The sequence below is a fragment of the Macrosteles quadrilineatus genome, unplaced genomic scaffold, assembly GCF_028750875.1.
Source record: "Macrosteles quadrilineatus isolate MER2022 unplaced genomic scaffold, UCM_ALF_1.0 Scaffold_39__1_contigs__length_1060358, whole genome shotgun sequence".
Taxonomy (NCBI): Eukaryota; Metazoa; Arthropoda; class Insecta; order Hemiptera; family Cicadellidae; genus Macrosteles; species Macrosteles quadrilineatus.
In genome coordinates, this window is record NW_026542632.1 from 952784 (window position 1) to 975196 (window position 22413).

Sequence of the window (22413 nt, forward strand, 5' to 3'; positions counted from 1 at the left end):
TTCACGGAATGGACAAGAGCACCTTTGATACTGAAAATGTCAACTGGAATACAGTGTTAAATAGTGAGGTTGAGGTAGTACTTTAAATACGTTTAAGTTAACCATTGTGGAAAGTAACTTTCAATTATAGGCCTACTTTAGGGCTACGCTTCATGGATCTATAAAACATTTTTTAGTTTAATCATTGGACATATGGACCAACACGATCCGGGTGACATTTAATTGCGAAGCATTTATTTTGGCTTGAACTGTCAGATACTGTATTTGCGAAGGTTTATGGTGTTATAGTTGTGCTGGTGGACGTTGAGCCACGCCCCCCGCCCCCGCCCCCGCACCTGCACCCAGGCCAACGACTTGGAAGCGTGATCCATGTCCAGGCCCGAGAAGCGGCTCACAAACTACCAAAAAACAAGAGAGCCGTAGATGAAGGTTCAAGAACAACAGGACGGGTGTCTATGTCAGACGAATCTCATAGTCTACTGTAACAGGTATGTGACTCCAAGCTTTGGCGTCAGCACATCTGAGAAACGAGAACACAGGTTCTGATATCTTCAGCCTCACAAGGAGTCAGATGCCCTAACGGATCAATTTTTGGCTTCCTGGGTATCTTAGGCTCAACCACCGCAGTGCCAACACCAATTTCGTCAGCAAAAGAAATTAATACCCGTCTCGCAAATTGGAAAAAACACTGACCTCTGCCTAAATCCAAAATTAGGCCAGTGTGATTGATAAAATCCGCTCCCAAAATGACAGGAAAATGAATTAAGGTCCTTTGCCACCCAAAAACTCCAAACCCAAGAAAAATGCTCAATTTTGAACTTGAAACGGGCTTCGTACATGATAGGAAGAGGTGAATTTGACGCGGTCCAGCAGATAGGGGTTTTTTGATCAACTTGCTTGATTAGCCCAGAAGATTTTAGTTATTCTCCTGGCTTGAATGAAATAACTGGCACACTTATATAAATTACTCTGTATGTTGACTCTATGTAGAATATAAAATACAGTACTGTAATAAAGCCTTAAAAGGGAAGCCGCCAGGTCTGCTGCCTGGCTCGTAGACTGCGAAATATGGTGGAATTAGATGTTTCTGATGAAGGTCCACAAGTGAAAGAGAATCACACGTTATCAAATCCATACGCTAAGCCGATTTTTGTAAACAGAACTCCTCCCTCATTTTTGGACTGATTTTGATGATTAAAGTGTCAAAAAAGTGGCCCTAATCTGTGGCTTTGCAAAGTGTTTTTAATTTTTTGAAATCTTTATTAGTTTGGGCAGGATCTTCCATCAAAGTTGGGGTTTCTCCTTTGATGGAGAAACCCCAACTTCCCTCCTATAAAATTAACATGGGGGAATCTAAATATTTAATTGGAAACTTTGTCTCCACTAATTTCAGAGAACGACTGGGCATAGAAACTTGGTGTAGAGGTGTCCAAAGAAAGGTCTCGGTCTGTTGATGAGCTATCAAAAGAAAAACGAAGTAAATTCCCTCGGGGCTCTGCCCCAAAAGCCAGTCTTAAGTTCCCTTCCCATATTTGTTTATGTTTATTTGTTTCCCTTCCCATATGCGAAACTATAGTAGTCATAACGCGTTGATATATTATAATAACAACTGTTGTTATTATATCTATGTCATAATGTCACTGCGAAGCTTTGCGAGTGGTGAACTAGTGCTCTCGCTCTCCCTCCAACATTACTATTTATCTAACTATGTTATTTCATTTCAACAGCCTTCTTCTTCTTCTTCTTCTTCTTCTTCTTCTTCTTCTTCCCTTTTTTTAATGTTTGGTTTCTAGTCTCGTCTCCGTCTCCGTCTCCGTCTGTCTGTACTCTGTTCTGTGGGTGGGCGTGGCGTAGCTGTGCGCTGTGCTGTTGCTGTGTTGTGGGTGGTTTGGTTCTGTGGTTTGATAAGAAAATTGCTCAATGATTCACAGAGTTATCTCTATGGTCTTAAAGGATGGAATAATCAACTAGTTACTGACTTAGCACAACAGGTTAGTGAAATAACTAACTTATTGACAAAAGAATTAGCCTAAATACTTAAAACTAATCCTAAGCTCGTGTAACCTACAAACCACGAATAACTTACTAGAAAAAATTATTTTTTATTTATTTATTTTTTTAGTAATCGTGCTACAAACTAGGCCGGTTAGCCTACCTAAGTTAATAAACATGTCATCTTAGTCGTAGTTCATCTAATAGGGTTTGTACAACAGAGTAGCCCATTATACAGGAGATAGGCCCGGGCTTATCTTACACTTCCAATAAAGGCAGCTTCAACCTAGCCTACTTTACTATGCTTGAGTTCCATAGGCTACAGTAAAATCTTTTATTAACCTTATATTAGGCTTAGGCATGTATGTTCAGGGTGTGTACTGAGAAAAGCGTCCAAGGACTAAATCCATCCAAAGTGTAGGCTAACTCCTGTAACAGAATTAGATGGTAGGCATAACTTAACACATGTTGCCATAGGCTATCCTAGGCCTATGTTTACAGCGCACAGTTAGTTACGGTATGGTCGTTGCGTCTCTTGCTGTTACCATAACAATATTTAGGCCTAACATAGCACAGTCTGTAACATTATAAGTAGGCCTAAGTTAATCTCAGGCTAACTTAACTGTTTTAGAGTGTTTAGTTAGGGCTATCATATAAGATACTGGTAATCCGCTAATTGGAAAATTATGCATAATAAGGTGACCATGGAAACCTAGGCCTATAAGTTAGTAATTTTATCCCTAGGCTATCATGAGAAACTAACTTAAGTTACAGATTGTTAAGTTACCTGAAAACAATGGTACAACAATTTCTCTGCTTTTAGAAAAACTACTTATAGACTTAACTTATAAATATTATGGAAAGTAAATGAGAAACGTTTTATAACACTTAAAACATAACTTATATTTACGCTTACTGTCACTCACAAGACGGTAGGGGCCTAAGTATACAAAAAAGATGGTAAGTGGCTTGATCGATTTTGATTGTGGGACAAACTCCAATCATCATCAGACCCAATACTTGGGTGAATCTTTTATTTACTTTCCGTAAATTTAATAACACGTACAATGCTGATCAAAAAGTTATTTATAGGGTAGGCCTATATATGCATACTTGAAATTGAGTTTTTTAACTGCAATGACACCACCACTACCACTCTTGGCTTTTTTAGTGGCGACACTGTCATTAGTGCTGTTACAGCTGTTTTGTTTGTTAGCAGCTAAGTTAAGTAATTGTTAAGTACACTAGGTATATCATTCGTGTAGCCTATTGCTTGGTTACTGGGCTATGGAAAAATTGACTACCTATTTTAAATATAGGCCTAGACCTACGGAAGTAAATTTTTAATTTATGTTTAGGTGCCAGTACACAAGTTATGACTTAGCCTATATGTCTTATTTTCAATCTTTTAATACACTTTTGTTTATATTACGAAATGTGTCTGACCAAGATTTAAGTTTCTTAATGACTCTTAATTTTAATCAAATATTTTATAAGTTATAGGACTGCTTAGGCTAAATTAACGTACTTTACCTGTCAAAGTAGGCTTTCTAATGTGATATTTACTTTAAAATTACATATACAATTCACCCATAGGCCTAGTTGTGAAGTAGGCTAGGGTCTATTAACTTAGGTTTTAGTGTGAAAATAGCGCAAATTAATGTTTCTAAATACAACATTAAAAAAATGGAAATTAAGTTACCGGTACCGGTATGTTTATTGTGGTTTGAATAATTTTTATGACAGCTGAAAAATCTTTGCACCATTGTTTTCAGGTAGGTACAAATCTAGGTTTTGGTGGTATATAAATTTACTTAGCCTACTATAAGTTTCTATAGTCTTCGGTGCCGCTAATTACAAATATTAAGGCTATTCCTTTTAAGCTAAGTTAAATGGTAAGTTTATAGATTACCTTGCTTCATCGATGAAAATAGTGCCGTAGGCTATTCCTTTTATTCTATTGTAACCAACCAAGATTTTAATTCCCTGGTTGGAATGGGATCCCGGCCTAGTTGCTGGAATCCTAAAATGACTGATTTCAGTGGGTCAAATTCATTATCAAGCAACATTTTTACTGTATATTCCTAATTTTGTAGATAGCGATGGCATCTTCACAAAAACTGGGAATAGAGATCTATGTAGATGATTACCACTCAGTTACTGTGTTCACTGCAACTAAAGTTGAGGAGGACGAAGGATGGAAATCAGGTTTTAGAGCCAAGCAGTTTGATGAACTCTGCCGTAGCCATTTCAGAGCACAACATTTCGGCCCTGATCCAGAGACTGGTCAGGTATGTGTCACTCTATCTTGTAACTTACTAGGGCTAAGGTAAATGTTAATTAATTGGGATCAACCGCAGGAGTTTTTATTTGTAATGTGTGTTTTTTCTTTACTATTTACATAACCTTACATTAAAGAAAAAAACACTTTTACTAGGTACTTGTTTCGATCGCCGATTATATAATTTACTAATAGAAAAATAAAATATCGATAACGTATCGTAAAAAATCATCGATAATGAATGTTCTATTTAACCAAATAATACTGTTGTTTAACCCAGACAAAAACTCCGCTTAGCGAGAATCTGTGTTTCAAATTTTAAGCGACCGATGAAGGGTTAAAAACTTGCTGTAATATAGGCTTGAGAACCGAGAAAAGAAATCATCGTTTAGAGTGTTTAATTTTGGATTTCGAAATACTGTTGGTTTGAAATTTAGATATTTTTACGTTAAGTTATGTGGGCCTACCCATTTTTCACTCGTTGCTCAAACATGTGTAGGCAACTAAACATTAAACAACATGTAACAATTAAAGAATTAAAGTTATGTAGTCAACATGCGTGATTTGGCTTCTATTGTTTTAACATTTTGCTTAACTCAACTAGCCTATCTCAGTTAATAGTTGAAGAAGAAGTTTGTTGTTTTTGTTCATTTTTGATAATGAGAATCAACAAATGATATCTGCAGTAGAAGTAGAACCTTGCTAATTCGAATTTCAGAGGAGAAACCATTTATTTTGAATTATGAGAAGTTTTAAAATAGAGAGTTTGATTTATAGAGGTCAGAATAAATAAAATTTGAATTATGGAGGTCCCAGATTTAAGTTTAGAGAGATTGAGAGAACGGAGACTAATGAACACGTCGTGGAAACATCATTAAGAAGATCAGTTCATGTTTCATTTACAGCTTAAAAAACGATAACGCAACTCAAATCGTAGAGGTTGGCTTCGATTATAGATTGTAGAGGCAACAGTTCGAATTACCGGTACAGCAACAAAATTCGAATTGTTGAGGCTCAAGTAATGTGCAAATTTGAATTGTAGAGGCTGCATTAAGCGTAAAAATCACTTTGAATTATCGCTTTATTATTTTTTTAATTTTAGAGGTTTTCTGAGAGGAGCAGACAAACATTTCTAATTAGGCCTATAGAGGTTTTCGAACTACCGAGGTTCGAATTAGCGAGGTTCTAACGTATTGGGATCAGAACTATTGTACTCATTTATTGAAACTGGTTAGCAAAAAATTTTGGCCATACATACTTAGAAAAACAAAAATTTCTGGTAGACCTAATTGTAATTGTAAATAATTTCCTAGGTTGTCGGTGTGTTTTTACCGAAGCACTGTCAGGGTTTTTGGTTGAGAGGGCAAGTGGTACAGATAATAACAAATACAGACAACAGCTTTGAATACAAAGTGCAGCTGAATGATGATGATGTTGTGTTGGTAAAACGCCCGCACCTCATAACATTCAACGAGGCTCAGTTGGCGCCGATGGACGCTCTGAAGCCACCACCATTGAAGCCATGGAAACCATCGACCAAATTCATAGGACTGTATGGAGTGTTGCCTGTCAGTCCTTTGTAAGTAATATTTTTCCTTTCTCTCCCCATACATAGAATAGAGAAAGAAGTAGTTATGTGTCAAAACCGAATCTTAAATCTCTTGCATTTGGGTTTTAAGATTCAAAATTTCTGGTTTTGGCCATCACTAGAAAGGATTTTTTTCTCAAAACGTTTGCCTTGAAATAAAAAAAGTGGTTTTCGAAGTGGTGATTGTGTGTGTGTGTGGATGTGTACAGAGCCACAGACCACACCTATAGTTTGATTTTGATGAAAATTGGTAGGTATGTGGTTAAATCAAATGTATCTCTTGCATATTTTTGAAATTGCTATTTTCAATGGTGCCATTTCTATAAAAGACCACGATAAAATTATAGAATAATAATTTTTTTAAAGACGGCCCTAACGATTTTGATTAACATTTTGTGTGTTATAGCCCTTTTGATTCTGAACAAAATGGTAAACCTTTATAACTGTAAAAATAACGTTAAATTTAAGTGAAACTTTTGTGATTTTAACTATAAAATACCATACTTTCTCCCACCTGTTGCCCGTGATGAAAGTTGTTGGCAAACTAAAATTAGAAAGGTTTGATACTTGACTCACCTTTAAACCTATTGTTACTCATCCTACACTCATCTCCATTCATACTTGGCTTACAATACCTACTTTCGTTTGGTCGCCATTTCAAAGTATTTAAGTATGTTATGTTTGATTTTGCATAGGTATTGATTGATTTTCCATAGGCCCTATTGATTGATTTTCGCTTCTTAGTGAATTTCCCTATAGGGAAGTAGCTATTACCATAGGTAGCACAGTAAAACCTAGGCCCTGGACCAATTTACTTTTTCATTTTGATGTCCCCAGAGGCTAAAGAGACAATTCATTTGAATCAAATTTTATGTTTTTGGAGTCAAAAGTGACAAAACTCCATTTTTTCCCCATAAAACCCCCTATACAACCCTATGGTCTGATCATACTGGTTCACAAACTCATTCAAGTTTATCCTGCCTTACATCTTGAAGCCAAATTCCATTGAAACCGGACATAAATTACTCAAGTTATTGCATTCACGGATGTACATATGTATGTATTTATAGCTAAAAATATGAACGCTAAATATGAAATTTTAACGTATTATCATTGTAATAATGGTGTTTCCGTATGAAATAAATAAATAAACGAATAGTATTTTTGGCAATTAGGGACATTAAAATGAAAAGTATATCAGTCCCGGCTCTAGGTACAGTATTACCGTGCCACCTACGGTAAAAGCAACTTCCCTATAGGGAAATTTGCCAACAAGAGCACAAACATACATCTAGAGCTAAAACTTTATGCAGAGTGGTAGCCTATTTACAAGTGTTGCAAATAAATGTAATAGTCACTGCTCTCTCTCTCTATCCAATTGTTTGTGGCTTTGTCAAGGGTGCTCTTTTCAGTGAAATCTATGTCTGTCAAAAAACAAAGCCATCAACACAAATATCGTATACGGCCATATTATTACTTCAAACATAGTGTTCAAAGAGGTCCTGTAAACATGTACAAACGTAAAAGCTTAACATAATATTTTGAAAGTTAGTTATCTAAAAATTTCACCCACTTCTATTCCTGAAGTAAGAACCCATACTTAAATCAACGATGCATCTACTACAAAGTAGCCTACTGTGTTGTGTACTTCATAAATGGTATTTCAGAAGGTTCCAGTGTGAATGCTTCGCATGGGTCGGCTAGTCTATCATTATTATTTATACCTCAATAAATCTACTGACATTATCTTTTTCACTAAACTATGTATTTTTGTAGAATCTTGTAGGTTGGTCATACATTATAATCTTATGTTACATTGCCTTATGTGTACATTTTTATTTTTAGGAATCAAAAGTGTAAGAATTTTATCACGGGCGTATTTCATAAAGGATATTTATTCTTCAAACAGAAGGCAAAAATTGGAAACATGTGGTTCGGAGATATATCTATCAAGCCATTTAATGTTGGTCCAAGGCTTAGTCTAACGGAACAGCTGTTATCAAATGGATTGGTCAAGCAGGTTGAATGTTTTGAGACAGGTAAGCTTAAGAGATAGATTATTAGTTAAGAATAATGCTTGAAATAATATCAGATCTAGTCTTTGTAGTACTTTTGGCAATTTATTACCTGGTTCCCAGAGAAAAATTTGGGGGTGGACCTTCCAAGGGGATCTGGGGGGCCTCCCCCAGAAAATTTTAGACCTTGAAAACCATTTTAAGGGGTTACACTTAAATGTTGTTAATTCAGAGTGTGTAGTAGTCGGGAAAAAGGGGAAAGTCGGAAATTAGTATTGAATTTCAAAATGTTCTTTAAAAGTCAGAATTTAGTCTTTATTACAGTCGGGAATTTTATTGACCAAGTAAAATCTAATCAAATTTCCATTAATTGATGCCTAAAACATATTTTAAGTAGGGGTGTGTCAATTGAACCCCCTATTCAATGTGTTTGTTGAATGTTCAGGGTTGGTACGGTCAGGGAAAACCTGGAAATGTCAGGGAATTTTGTTGGTCTAGAAAAGTCAGGGAAAAGTCAGGGAATTTTGGAAAAAATCTAGAATTTCTCTTGAAAGACTACATTTTTTACAGATATGTTACATTTTTCATCTACGTCTCAATACGTGGTCAAAAACATCGAAGTTTGACGAAAACATCGATATAACAAAAACATCGGCAAACCTACCATCGATATAAAAAACATCGAACATCGACAGACATTCTATCATCACCCTCTGATCACTGGCTTTAATTGAACGCACCGAGCTCCCAGTGTTTCTACACGACCAAAAGAATATAATTCCGGTCACTGGGTTAAGAAATCCCGTTTAATCCCTTAAGATTTTTTATGTTAAATTCAGAGTGTTAAATTAGACATATCGTGTTTAAACAGTTGTTTAAACATTGCTATTATATTTTGTTAAGGTAATTTTTTCGATTGGGGTTAGTTTTTCACTAAAATAAAGCATAGTAAATAAAAACGGACGTCATAGCCAAAACTCCTGTTTTATCCCACAACCCCTTCAAATCCCGCTCATGCTCTAAAAATCCTGTTTTCGGGATAATTATCCCTCGTATGGAAACACGGCTAGTACTGCGATGCGTGGAAGGATAGGCCTACATTCATCGTTTCAATTTCAATAAGATACTGAATACAATTACTCATTGAATTTATACCAATACTGATTCAACCTTTAATAAACTAAAAAAAACTGCACTTGTAGGAGTTTATAAAAAAAATTGTATTCTGTTAGTTGAAACATTTAATAGTTTAGTTTGGTACTACTTTTTGTCTCCGGTACAAGCATGGTAGTTATTTTTCCAATATCACATGTTTCTTCCGATATAAGCCGATGATATTGCAAGCTAAATATCGATATTTATCAGTATCAGAAGCACTGTATCGTCTATGTGCTAGTGTCAAGTCAAGGGCAAGTAGAACATAAAGTGTGAGGTTAAGTTACTCTTAATTTTCCAGATTCCAGATGTTTAATTCTTTCCTTATTGGTTTTATGAGTAAACTATTTAGGCCTACATTTTTTCTAATAATTCTTGATTCTGACTATTCGATATCGTCTTACGGTATAACTTGGAAAAATTATAATATCAGTCTGGAAAACCTGGAAAAGTCAGGGAATTTCATTTTCCATAATCAGTACCAACCCTGATGTTTCCTATTCATTCATTTTATAACTTGTACTAAATGAATGAAGAGAATTTGAATTGAATTCTCAATACCGATTCTGAATGAAGAGAGTCTGAATTGGATTCTCAATACCGATTTTTGATACCACCATAACTTGAACCGTGTACCGGTATCGGGAATTGGTCGTCATAAGTTGGTACTGACACCTGACGCGTCTGAGGTACACACATCCACGGGAGATGTTCTTGATTCTGCCGTGATAAAAGACGACGGGGATATTCAGGATTTTCCGTGATTGCAGGGGATGATGTCTATGCTGGTACTATTCGCTCAGCGCTCGACTGCCTGTCCCCTGTCCCACGCCGTATTTGTAGGGGCGTGACTCTAGCGCAGTGCATGGCTGCTCGGTAAACTAATGACCCCACACGGGCCATTTAAAATCGTATGAACGCTAGTTTTCTGATCACGTAATATTTTTACCATTACAAATGTATAAATGCATAGATTATGCTTTTCTTTTATATAACCATAGACAAAAAGAATGAAATATAGACCGTCAGCCATGCTGCGGTTGCCATGGTTACCATAGGTTCCGGCGCACACCGCTGTAGTTTACGTAGCGCGTACGCCGTAACTACCGTGGTGCTCCAAGCAGTGTGCGCCAGAACCTATGGTAACCGCAGCACAGCTGACGGTCTATATTTAATTCTTTTTGTCTATGATATAACACAACAATTGGCAATATTTTTGTAACTTACTAATTAAACTTTTTTTTTATTTCAGAGGCTCAACGATTTTATTCAGATTTATTTTTAGCACTCGAAAGGCAAAAGAAAGCTAAAAAAGAAGAGGAGCGTGAAACAGAAGAGAAAGGGGCGTATGCAACAAACAGGTTGACAGAGGTAAATTATCGATTCAATTTTATTTATTTATTTTTGACAAAAACCGTTATACAATAAAAAATACCATACATACAAAAATGCAAGGCTATACAATAATGGTAAAAGTAGCCTACATCCTCACACAAAAATCAACAAGCGTTTGAAACATCTATCTATCTATATATTAACCCTCCGAGTGTCCATAGTTTAGGCCTTAATGTCCGCCTATTTTTGGCGCATTTGCAAGGTTTTATTAAAACGGATCTGAGAAGCTTAAAACAATGTTAATTCTACTGTTCTATATACCATTTTGTTTGGAAAATCATGGGCTTCAATATTATACATAAAACATAAGGAACATTTGTTTCAAAAAAATTTTGTAGGTAAAAAAAAAATATTTTTGAAAATTTTCAAAAAAAAAAATAAGTTCGCGCTCAATGAAATTGTATAAATTATAGGCCTATAAATATTTGAAAATAGCCACTTTGTTCAAAATTTTATAAGGATTACAAATATATAATAATATAAGGAAGTAGATTTACAAATAAATAAGTTATGGGCAAAAAACAGATTTCAGTACATAGCGTTTAGCTAAGAATGCATAGCCTAACCATAGCTAGGAATCTGGCTGATAATTTACATCAATATCACTACCTACTTCTTCAGGATCATCAACCAGCCCTTCAAAATCACTTAAATCTTCTTATAATGCACCACGTACATCACTAATTTTGATTTTTAACACTAAAACAATGATAAACGTAATAAAACACATCAGTCATCGGTCCGAGGGTAACCTAGCTGTTTACAAATACGCACGTCAGCTGTCTGCTACAATTACGATCGGCTCGGAGACCATAAAGCGCTTAGAGACAGACCTGGAGAAAGCTTAGAATCTAACGAAAATAACGATACCTAACTCGATCCAGTTCAATCAGATTCAGTCAGTCATAGAGCCTTTGCCGTAAACGATGTTCGTGCGTCGAAAAATCGACGCGTGACACTACACAAAGTGTGTCGTGCATCGATTTTTCGACGAGTGACGCTCGGAGGGTTAATAGGCAAGCATGTTTCTTTAAAACCTTTTTTCTCAGCTCGTGTGCATCGCAGGGAAAATCTACGCATACTGTTGGAAAGACATTTTCCTGTAGATGTGTAGAATCTCTTTTTATAAATTAAAATAGGCTCAAAAATAAGCACAAAAAATGAATTTGAAAACTTAAAAAAAAATAACATGGGAGTTATGGGTTGCCATGTTGGTGACGAAATAACAACAAAATATAAACAGAAAATCAAAACAAATTCCTATCACATGTTTTATTTACAGTGTGGGGTTTACACTGTACATTACAATATAGTGTAAGAAACGGCCATGTGGCCCTAACTTTGTCTGAATAAATATATAATTTTTCATTTCATATAATTTTAATTTTTTCATTTAATTTCATTTACATATTTTTGGTCGAGTTTTCGACCGCTGGACGACCTCTAGTAATAATTAAGAAGTAATAATAAATAGAGTAGCCTAATAAAGTTGTATTACACAGAATAGTTTTCTTATGGTCATTTTTATTTGAAAGAAATTCAATTTTCATAAACATAAACAATAATAATTAATTTATACACAACATCTATTATGTCACATGCCCTTTTTTAAGGAACAAAGTCTTTGTATTTTGTTGGAGGCTTGGAAGTTGTCGTAAGCCTTTTCTGCTGTACTTGCACATTTTCAGGTTCTTTTTTTCTTGTCTTGAAAATCATGTCCGTATGCTGGCCTGAGATGTACTCTGTTCCTCCTATCGGCCCCACCTTCGGTTTCAACAATATATGAGTTTGGCATTTCATTTTTCTTCAAAATTCTTCCTTGAACCATTCTCTTTTTCCATCCTGTACATAAACAGCTTGATTGTCTTTTAAATTCCTTGAGACTGCAAGAATTCTTATAGTAATTCTTCTGTTCTACCTGTTTTTTTGATAAAGTAGTAGGGAAAAGGGTTTTGAGAACTTATTTTCGTACTGGAATGGCAGTTTTCAATAGTCTTCCCATCAACACCTGAGCAGGAGCTTTCAGGTGATATTTAGTAGTGTTATAATCTTTCACGGCTACATTCAAATCTCCTTTGGAATTCATAGTTTTTATAAGCATAGATTTGAGAGTTTGGATGGCTCTTTCTACCATGCCGTTTGATTTGGGGGAGTATGGAGAAGATGTTTCATGTTTTATTTGGTAATCCTTCACAAAAGCAGAAAACTTAAGGCTCAAAGGGAGGGCCTTAAGAAGGGCCTTGACTTTTATCTCTTGACAACTTGAGTCCAAAGCATCTAGCTTTTGTTAAAAACTCTTTCAATCGTTTGTCATGTTCTTTAGTATTCCCGAATATAAGAGTTTCATCTATACAGTAGACTCCCTCTTATCCCCGGACTCCTCGGGACCGAGGCCAGCCGAGATTACAGTTTTTCCGGTTAAACCGATGTCCCCAAAACTCGATAAATCGGACCATTTAAATGACTTTGTATACAGTATTTGACTCAAATTTAGGAGAGCATTGTATTTAGACACGTGATCACTGGTCTCAAATCTTTACGACGAGAACATTCGTTTCAGTACCGCCCACTTCCTGCTGATCTTGTCCGGTTAAACCAATGTGCTGATAACAATTTTCCTGTTAAAAAGATGTCATTTACGCTGATTGTAGTCCGGTTAAAAGGTGTCCAGATAAGAGGGAGTCTACTGTAAAAAAAATTGCTCCCTCTAAACTAGATATTACAGAATCCATCGCTTTTTATACACTTCTGGAGCCCTATTCAATCCATATGGAAGTCTGCAGTAATGAAATCGGCCGAAAGGGGTAGTTATTGTACATAATCGTGAACTTTCCCCCGTCAGAGGTATTTGTAAGAATGCCGATGACGCATCAAGCACATTGAAGTATTTTACTCCTTCCGGTTTGGAGAAAATCTCTGGCATTTTATAATGCTTTCTTTTTTTTTGCAAAGAAAACGTAACATTATTTGCTACTTCATTTATGTGAATAGTACAAGAATAGGGCAAGCCACCATTCACAACGTAAATTTGTTCTAGGGAACTGGTTTTACTACCAGAAACTCTACAGTTTAGTAAGCTAAGCATGTGCCTAAAACATTTATATCATGTCCACTGTAAGACTATAAACTGGCGTTTACCAGTAGGATTAATGTTTGAATCAGATGAGATTTTCTGATGTTGTAAGGAATACCATTTACATCAGCTCCAGTGTCAGGTTTGAAAGAGATTTCTATTCCATTTACAATAAGCTTTTGAGTCTAAGAATTCACAGAATCTACAATAACAATTGTTTCTATATACTACTGTTCTACTTTTTTCTGATAAAAAAAAAGAAAGAACTAAAAAAAGAAGTCATTGAAACTAAATGTAATTATTATCATAATAGCTTATTGGAAAAATCACAAAATGTTAGTAAAACGACATGGGATATTGTAAATAGGGAAGTTGGAGCAAATCATAAACCAAGCCATGGTGAAAGTTTAAGTTTACCATATATTAAAGCCAATAACTGCACGGACGTTGAAGAAGTCTGTCATCTCTTTAATGATTACTATACAATGATGGTTGAAAATGACATATTGCCCAAACTAATATCTTCTACTGGTTCGAAAAATATTATTTCACCCTCCCAAAAATTGATATCAAAATTCAGTCTTATCTCTGGAATTTTCCCCGAAAAATTAAAAAAATCAAAAATTAAACCTTGTTATAAAAATGGTAACCCAGAAGAAGTGTGTAATTACAGACCTATCTCATTGTTATGCTCATTTTCAAAAATTTTTGAGCGAGTTGTGCATATACAACTTTCAAAATACTTAGAGGAAAATAATTTATTAGATAAGGAACAATATGGTTTTAGAGCAGGAAGGTCCGTGATTGACGCAGGAGTCGATTTCTGTGAATCTATAATTAATTCAATTGATTCAAAGGAAAAAGTAGTGGGAATATTCTTAGACTTAACAAAAGCCTTTGATAGTGTCTCACATGATTTACTTCTTGAAAAACTTAAATATAACGGTGTAAAAGGGAGAGCTTGGCGTTGGTTTGAATCTTATCTTACAGCAGCAGTATGTCACAATTGATCACGTAAATAGCCATAATCAATTGATTACTTACACTTCCTCAACGAAAATTGTTAAGTATGGTGTCCCTCAAGGATCAATATTGGGGCCCTTATTATTCTTAATTTACTTAACTGACTTCCCCTCATTGATAGAATCTCCCAATCGTGTTTGTTTATTTGCTGATGACATCAATATAAAAATATCCTGAAATTCAAATGCTGATGTGGAAGTCTCTTCTTTTGTTGAGCATACCAAATGTAACCAATATTTAAATGAAATCAATTTATTACCGAATACAATAAAAACTAATTATATAAACTTTTCTTCAACGAGCAAAAATTTACCTGAATTTAATATTTTTATGGATACAATTTTACTAAATGAAGTTAAAACAATAAAATTTCTTGGATTGCATATAGATGACTAGCTGTAACCCGCGGGCTTTGCCCCGTTTAACTTCTTAATTTTCAAGATTATCTCGTTCGCATGGCTCAATCACGTCCTGGTTGAAGTTTGTTCACTACGCTCACTCACCTTTAGGTTGGAGCTCGTTCGCTACGCTCACTCACCTTTAGGTTGGAGCTCGTTCGCTGCGCTCACTTGCCTTCAGGTTAGCTCGTTCGCTACGCTAACTCGCCTCCAGGTTGAAGTTCGTTCGCTACGCTCACTCACCTTTTGGTTGCAAATTAGCTGTTGTCATAAATGTAAAAGAAATAATAGTGCTGCACCCTGTTGGTAATCCTTGTAACTTTAATGCTATTCTACATCATAGAACAGAACCAACTTGTTTAGTTGAAACAGCTGTTAAGATTCAATAATTCCATTTCTCATAAGGTTAACATGGGAAACTCCAGAGCCACTGGGGCGGAGCCCGAAAGGATTTTTGAAATAAGAATATGCCTATATGTTAATCGGGAGTGTGAGCTATCATCATGCCAAATTTCAGCCCAATCCGACCAGTATTTTTCGCGTTCACTTGTCACAAACATACATCCATACATCCATACATCCAAACTTTCTCATTTATAATATTAGTAGGATAAATTCAACTGGGACAGTCATGTTGAAAACGTTTGTAATAAAGTCAACTCAGGCATACATGCATTAAGACAGATGTCAAAATTTAGTAGTTTAAAAACCTTAAAAATAGTATATCATTCCTTAATTCAATCACATATTTCTTTTAGGTTGTGTCTTTATGGGGGCACATCAAATTTTAACCTAAATAGCATTCTGGAACTTCAAAAAAAAGCAATTCGCATTATGTTAAAACTGAAGTCAAAAACATCCGCAAAAGAGCAGTTTAAAGAAATAGGAATTATGACTGTTTTTAGCTTATACATTTATCAAATAGCCCTTTATATTAAATCAAACCATGAAAGATTGCCAAAATTGAACTCTTTTCATACATATTCAACCAGAAAATGTAATGAATTGGCGTTCAACAGACATAATTTATCGGTTTATGAAAAAATTCCATCTTATAGTGGTGTTAAATATTTCAATAGCTTACCTGACAATATAAAAAATATAAGTAATTTTAATTCATTTAAAAAACGTTTGAAATTATTTCTCACCAACAGACCCTTGTATAAATTAGAAGATTTTTTCCAACTTCCTGAAATTTGATTTTTTATAATAACAATATTCTTTGTAAGTAGTCTTAAGTTTAATATTGTGTTTTTTTAACTGACTCCATTCTGTACAAAATGTACAATATGAATAAAGTTTTTTTGATTGATTGATTGATTGATTGACTAATTGAATTTTCTTCAGAAGCTTTACAAAATTCTTCATATTCTACAGAATTTAACTTTGCTTTTTTGCAAGCTTTTGAAAAGTGGTTTAATTTGATGATTTTATGTGCCCGTGGCAAGAGTTAAAATATTAAATTTTTTTGATCTAAGTTACCTTAAGCCTTTGTTCTTGCAGGATGAAGTTATAATTCTCCAATATATTTCACCACAGTGTGTGGCACCTTCAGGGTGTCTTGAAGTTCTATTCACACATTTGTGTAAATTCTATTAAAAATGTGTAAATAGAACTTCAAGACTCCCTGAAGATGCCACACACGTAGGTGAAGTATATTGGAGAATTATAACTTCATCCTGCAAGAACAAAGGCTTAAGGTAACTTGGTTTAATTTGTTACAGTTGGTACACCTTTTACCTTTTCATCCAAGCTAGACAGTTTCTATAACTATCTTACACCTAAAACAGGTCTTCTTAATAAATTTAATTTTTAGCAGGCCTGAAATCATTAATCCTTCCTATTCTTATGAATTTCAGGACTAGGATGATCATGATAGTTTTGAATAGAACAACTTTCTCCCATGTTTTTTATTTGATTTGACTCTCTTCTCTAGCCTTACAATAGTGAATACAGTAGTTGTATCAAGCTTTCAATCAGATTCCATTAGCAGCCTTTCTTTATTCATCACATCTTTGGTTCCAATAATAAGCAAATTCCTAATTAAACTGTCTTCTTGTTCGCGGAACTGGCATTTTTCAGGTGAGTTACAAATGTGTCAATTGGCTCCTCTGGTCTTTGTCTCATATTGAATAAGTCATATCTGTTTACAACAGTGTTAACTTTTGGAAAGTAGTCATCAAAACAAAACATTGAACAATATAATCTAAATTATCCCTATCAGTATCTGTCTGTTTGAAGTTATTGAAAATGTCCAAACAATCATTCCCCATTAAGCAAAGATGTAAGGCAACTTTAGTTTTACTGGGCTTTTTAGATTTCTCAGTAGCTTCTTAATACAAAAAGAATTTTTGCTTGAATCTAGCCCATTCATCAAAAGTGTTTTTGTTCAAATCTATAGGTGGTGGGGCTTTCAAATCCATAATGTGTAGTTGTATGATGAAAATAGCTATGGTTTTATATTACCAAATCTTTTGACCGCTGTCACTAGTAATAAAGTTGTATTACATAGAATAGTTTTCTAGCAAAGTAATTTTAATTTTAAAGAAATTCAACTCTCACTCTCATAAACATAAGCAATAATAATTAATTAATATACAACAGCTGTTATACCATAAATAGCTCATGCATAGCAAATAACAAATAAATACAAAACCAAAACAACAGTTTGCAATTACTGAGATAAGAATGGTGGTTTTAAATAAAAGCAAAAGTAACATTCGGGAGTGTTTATTTAATACAGTAGTAAACATAGGGAATAAACTGTACGGTGTATTAGTTGGGATTAAAGAGGTTCTACTGTATAATAAATACAATAAAGTGAACAAAGGTGCAGTTAACATGCAAAAGACATACAACTTATATAAGACCTACAACATAAAGGACACAAAATGCATACAAATAATACTACTAGTAAATAGTGCTACAATAGTAAGTAGCAAGTAGAAGCTAGTGAACAAAAAGAAGCTAGCATTACAAGAAGACATGAAAGAGGATGTACAGGTAACCTGCAAAAGTCATAATATAATACTGATATAAGATAAAAAATGCATAAAAATACAATAACAATATTAATAATGTACGTGGTGGTTAACGTGCAAAGACTGATATAAGACACAAAATGCATACAAAACTTAATAAACAAGACAAAATAATAGTACAACATGAAAAATAACTATTCAACCTAAACTGGCTCAATTTGCATCCAAACTTATTTGAATAGCCTAGTTTAATATTTTTGTCAGTTCTAAACTTAACTGTTTAATTTTTGTGAGCAAGATTTTAAAATGACTAAATAAAAATAGGTATATGTGAATTTTTTTATTAACCAAAACACTATAGTTATGAGAAGCTTTCACACAACTTAAGAAAGAAGGTAGGCCTACCTAAGATTTCACTTTGTTCATAGTAGGCGTACAGTTGGTTAGGTTCAAGAGAGATATTTTATCATAAATTGAAATAGAATTTCAGTTCAGTGTCTTTTTAACATATTCAAAATATTGATTGCAGGAGAAAAAAGAAAACATTTCTTCACAGACTTCGGCAAAGATTTGCAAAGAACAAAAACATTCAGCAAGAGATACAGGTAAAACTCAAAATCTAACAATAAACTTGATGTCAGCATTGATGTTTATTGTTTTATATTTTGTTTTATTGTATTAAACTTGGTCTGTGGCTAGCGCAGCCTAACAAGTCAAAGTACTGTAGGCCTTGGTTTATCCAGCCACGTGACTCCATCAGTTTACAGACCTGCACTAGTGCTTCCTAACTCTATAACTCTCTTGTTTCATCTGATTGTTTACATTTTGCTTTATTCTCTACTAATTTTAGCTTGTAGGCCTAATCTCCAAATAGTTTGTTGGTGTTGGTTTCTTGTGTGACCGATACAGAATATTGCGAATATGAATAATACAGAACCTGTTTAATCTTAATAAAGCAATTAATTAATTAGACAATTGTCTCTAACTGCAGTTTAGGTTGCAGATTTTCTGAGACGAGAAACTGTTGGTTAAGATGATCCTACGTATGGTTTTGAAGTCTAGAACTTAAACTATGTCAACTTTTGTTCATTTTTCAGTTCTTTGTTTTCTTTACCTTTATTTTCTTTAAATTTTGACAAGCTTAACATTTTTATACTTCACCCTCATAGATCATAAAAATATCTGGTCTACAGTTAAATACAAGTGTCTCGTACAAATGTGTTATGAAATTTTAAAATGAGTAATACTTTTATTTTGTTTAGGATATTGTTCAAGTGAAGACTCAGATTGTGACAAGCGGTTCTTTCGGCCAGACGTTCTTTTGGTTCCTGCTGGGTACGAGATCAGTGACAACATATCACACCAGAACAAGAAGTCACAAAAGAATAAGGAAGGGCCAATCTTAATGAACACCCCAACAAATTGGTTCATTATTCATGAGCAAAACAAGATAAAAGAAAAACGCGAAAGACGTTCTCGACCCAAAACAAATCCAAGTCCAAAGAGTGTTATTGCATCAGAAAATCATCCTAAGGAAACTTTAGTTCCAGTGCAACAGCCGATCAGTGATTATCATCCTTACCAGCTCATTTTTAAACAAAAAATTGAAAATTGTTGCGATGTGAATACCCAAGAACCTAAAGACAAGTCGAATGATAGTAAGAAACGAGTAAGAGCTTTGAATTTGAATTATAAAATGAACGGAAAATCTGACGAATCAGATGTTAGTAAAAATGAGCCAAAGACTTTAAACAAAGACATTTCTGATAATATTGTCAACCACAAACAAGAAAAAGTAGAGACTTCCAATAAATCTAAAAATAACGAAACTGAAACAAGTGTTAGTGCAGACGACAGCAAAATTTCTACAGAAAGTATTGGTGCTACCAGTACTCCAATTAGTTCTTTGTCAAAAAAGCAACGAATAAGTCAAAAATGGAAAGCAAACTATTTGGAACCGAACAGCCATAAAAGCTTTGAGTCGGTTAGTGACAGTGCAAACGACAGTATGGTTTCTGCAGGAAGTAAAAGTGTAACAAATACTCCAGATATTTCTTTGCTGTCAAGAAAACAAGGGAGTCAAGAACTGATAGCCAACAAATTGGAAACAACCTTCAGTTCTACTAGTTCCTATCATCCTCCTAGTTCCTATTCATCTGCAAATAATAACTTTGATTCAATAAATAGTGAAAGTGCACACAACAGTCAGGTTTCTGCGGAAAGTAATATTCTAAGAAGTACACCAAACAGTTCTTTGTTGTCCAAAAAACAACGACTTAGTCAAAAACTGAAAGCGAACAATTCGGAAACAACCTTTAGTTCTACTAATTCCTTCAGCAAATCATTTGCAAATAAAGACTTTGATTCAATAAATAGTGAAAGTGCAGACAACAGTCAGATTTCTGCGGAAAGTAATAGCGTAAGAAGTACACCAGATAGTTCTTTGTTGTCCATAAAACAACCACTTATTCAAAAACTGAAAATGAACAATTTGGAAACAACCTTCAGTTCTATGAGTTCCTCATTCACAAATAAAAGTTTTGAGTCAGTAAATGGTGTCAGTAATAGTAATAATTCTATAGATAGTGGAAATAGTTCCACATTGTCGAAGAAACAACGAATAAGTAAAAAACTAAAAACTGCAATAGCCTTTCGAGAAGAAGTGGAAAAAATTATTAAAGAAGAAGAAAGAAAATCACATGAGGATCCATTATGCATTTCTGGCAAGATGACTGACGCTGATTCCAAACAAAGAATCTACTCAGCAACTGATGAAGATGATCGTAGTTTCACTTCAGTTGCAAGTATGAGCTCCAAATCCAGCCACACCAATTCAGTCCTTGAAAATGCTACACAAGGAATGTTGAGAAGGAAGAAAGAAGCTGAAATGTCAATGGAAAATGGCAAAGGAGATTCTATTTCCTCTTGTAGTCAATCAGTATGCAGTGACGACTCCTCAAATATTTTAAAACTTGAAAAATCAACAATCAAATCTTTATTGACTGATCTGATTGTAGAATCGGAGTCCGTGGAAGAGAACTTTTACGTCGATGCTTCGTAAGTATCTTTAATGTTACCGTACCTAACTTAAAGCATTATATTTTACAAGAGTAGAACCTGTATAACTTACCAAAATGGTGCGATAGGAATTGTAAATTGTTAAAACTGTAACGACTTTTCATTTTCACACGGTCCATAGTACTCAGAGTAATGTTCTAGAATAATTATTAATTGCGCTCAATGGTGTAGTATAATTCAGATGGCGTAAATGATTTCTTATAACTTTTTTTAACAAACACTTGTGTTGAGGTTCCGGTTATTGTTGTGTTATATTCAATCTAACAAAATAGTAATATTGTAATGTGTGATTGTGTATTCCAGTTCAGGGTTGTTTGTAAGACAACCCAAAACATTCAAAGTATAGAAGTCCAAATGTTTGCGGACAAAAATACTCTTTATCTGAGACAGCTCTGCTTCCTCTACTTCATTACTGATTCGTTGATATACATTTGAAAACTTTTGTCTACAACAGTTTAAAGTGTTAAGTGTTATTGGGAATTTATTGTGAATACGATCCAACATAGTTTTCTCTCAAACGCAACCCATATTTATTTAAGATTGATGCACATAAATTGAAAAATAGGTAGGCCTATTGTATTATTGATCTTAAAAGTTTATTCAAACTGTAATTTATTTATTAGTTACTGGAGTCTTGATTAAAAAGTTAATTAAACATAACCTGGCATAAAATGGATGAGTTTACTTTTAATCTATAATCTTACAACCCATGCTGTTTGAACTGTGAATACACCATGTTGAGTTGTATCATAGACAAAAGAATTAAATATAGACTGACAGCAGTGCTGCTGTTAGCTCATATTCTGGCGTCCACCACGCTGTAGTTTTGGCCCACACGACTGCAGAGTCAAGTGCTAGCAAGCGTTGCAATTACAAGTTGGTAGTTATAGCCAGGATTGCCAACTTCTGGAGAATTCGAGGAGTGTGAGTTTATTCCCTATTTTGTCCATGGTTTAAAAATTTCCGTGGATTAAAAAAAGGCTTTTCCATTAAAATTACGGGATTAAAGAATTTTTACATCACCTATATTAAAAAATGGGTTTGATACGTTGGTAACATTTTGTTTGTCAGTGGTTTATTTATTTGTCTATGGTTTCATTCACAATAAATTCCCAGTAACACTAAACTGTGAAGACTACAATGCTGCATCAGCTGATCACTAATGAAGTAAACAAAGGAAGGCTGCCACCATACAAGTTTGTTTTGTCCCTAAACAGTGAATATTTTTACGTGTAATTTGGGTTTTGTTAAAACCTGTATAGTATGTCTACTCTATTTTATACATAGTGTGATTTATTATTTTTTTAGTGAAGCTAAATCACCATGTTATTATTTTCACTAAACTGGTCTCCTAATGACTTATTTTTTTTCTTTCTTTTATGTCTGCCGTTTTCATCTGACATAAACAAACATTTTGTTGTTTCCTGGCATCAT

At 34.4% G+C, this 22413-nt stretch overlaps 2 protein-coding genes across 3 annotated transcripts in view; both read left to right on the forward strand.

Annotated features, from left to right (window-relative positions):
• Positions 1-1068: 1068 nt before the first annotated feature.
• Positions 1069-19803, forward strand: LOC129005854 (uncharacterized). The gene is made up of 9 exons (XM_054434872.1): positions 1069-1152; positions 1794-1991; positions 4089-4283; positions 5587-5852; positions 7707-7900; positions 10284-10402; positions 18431-18506; positions 19164-19741; positions 19792-19803. Exons 1-9 carry the CDS (start codon positions 1069-1071, stop codon positions 19801-19803), a joined length of 1722 nt encoding a protein of 573 aa, XP_054290847.1.
• Positions 19738-22413, forward strand: part of LOC129005858 (putative ATP-dependent RNA helicase TDRD12) — a 53168-nt gene continuing 50492 nt past the window's right edge. Inside the window, exon 1 of one of the 2 annotated variants that reach the window (XM_054434880.1) lies at positions 19738-20958. In XM_054434880.1, coding sequence (XP_054290855.1) covers positions 19910-20958 — 1049 coding nt within the window. In that variant the 5' untranslated portion in view covers positions 19738-19909. The remainder of the gene's footprint in view (positions 20959-22413) is intronic. The other variant, XM_054434879.1, reaches the window with a different exon arrangement.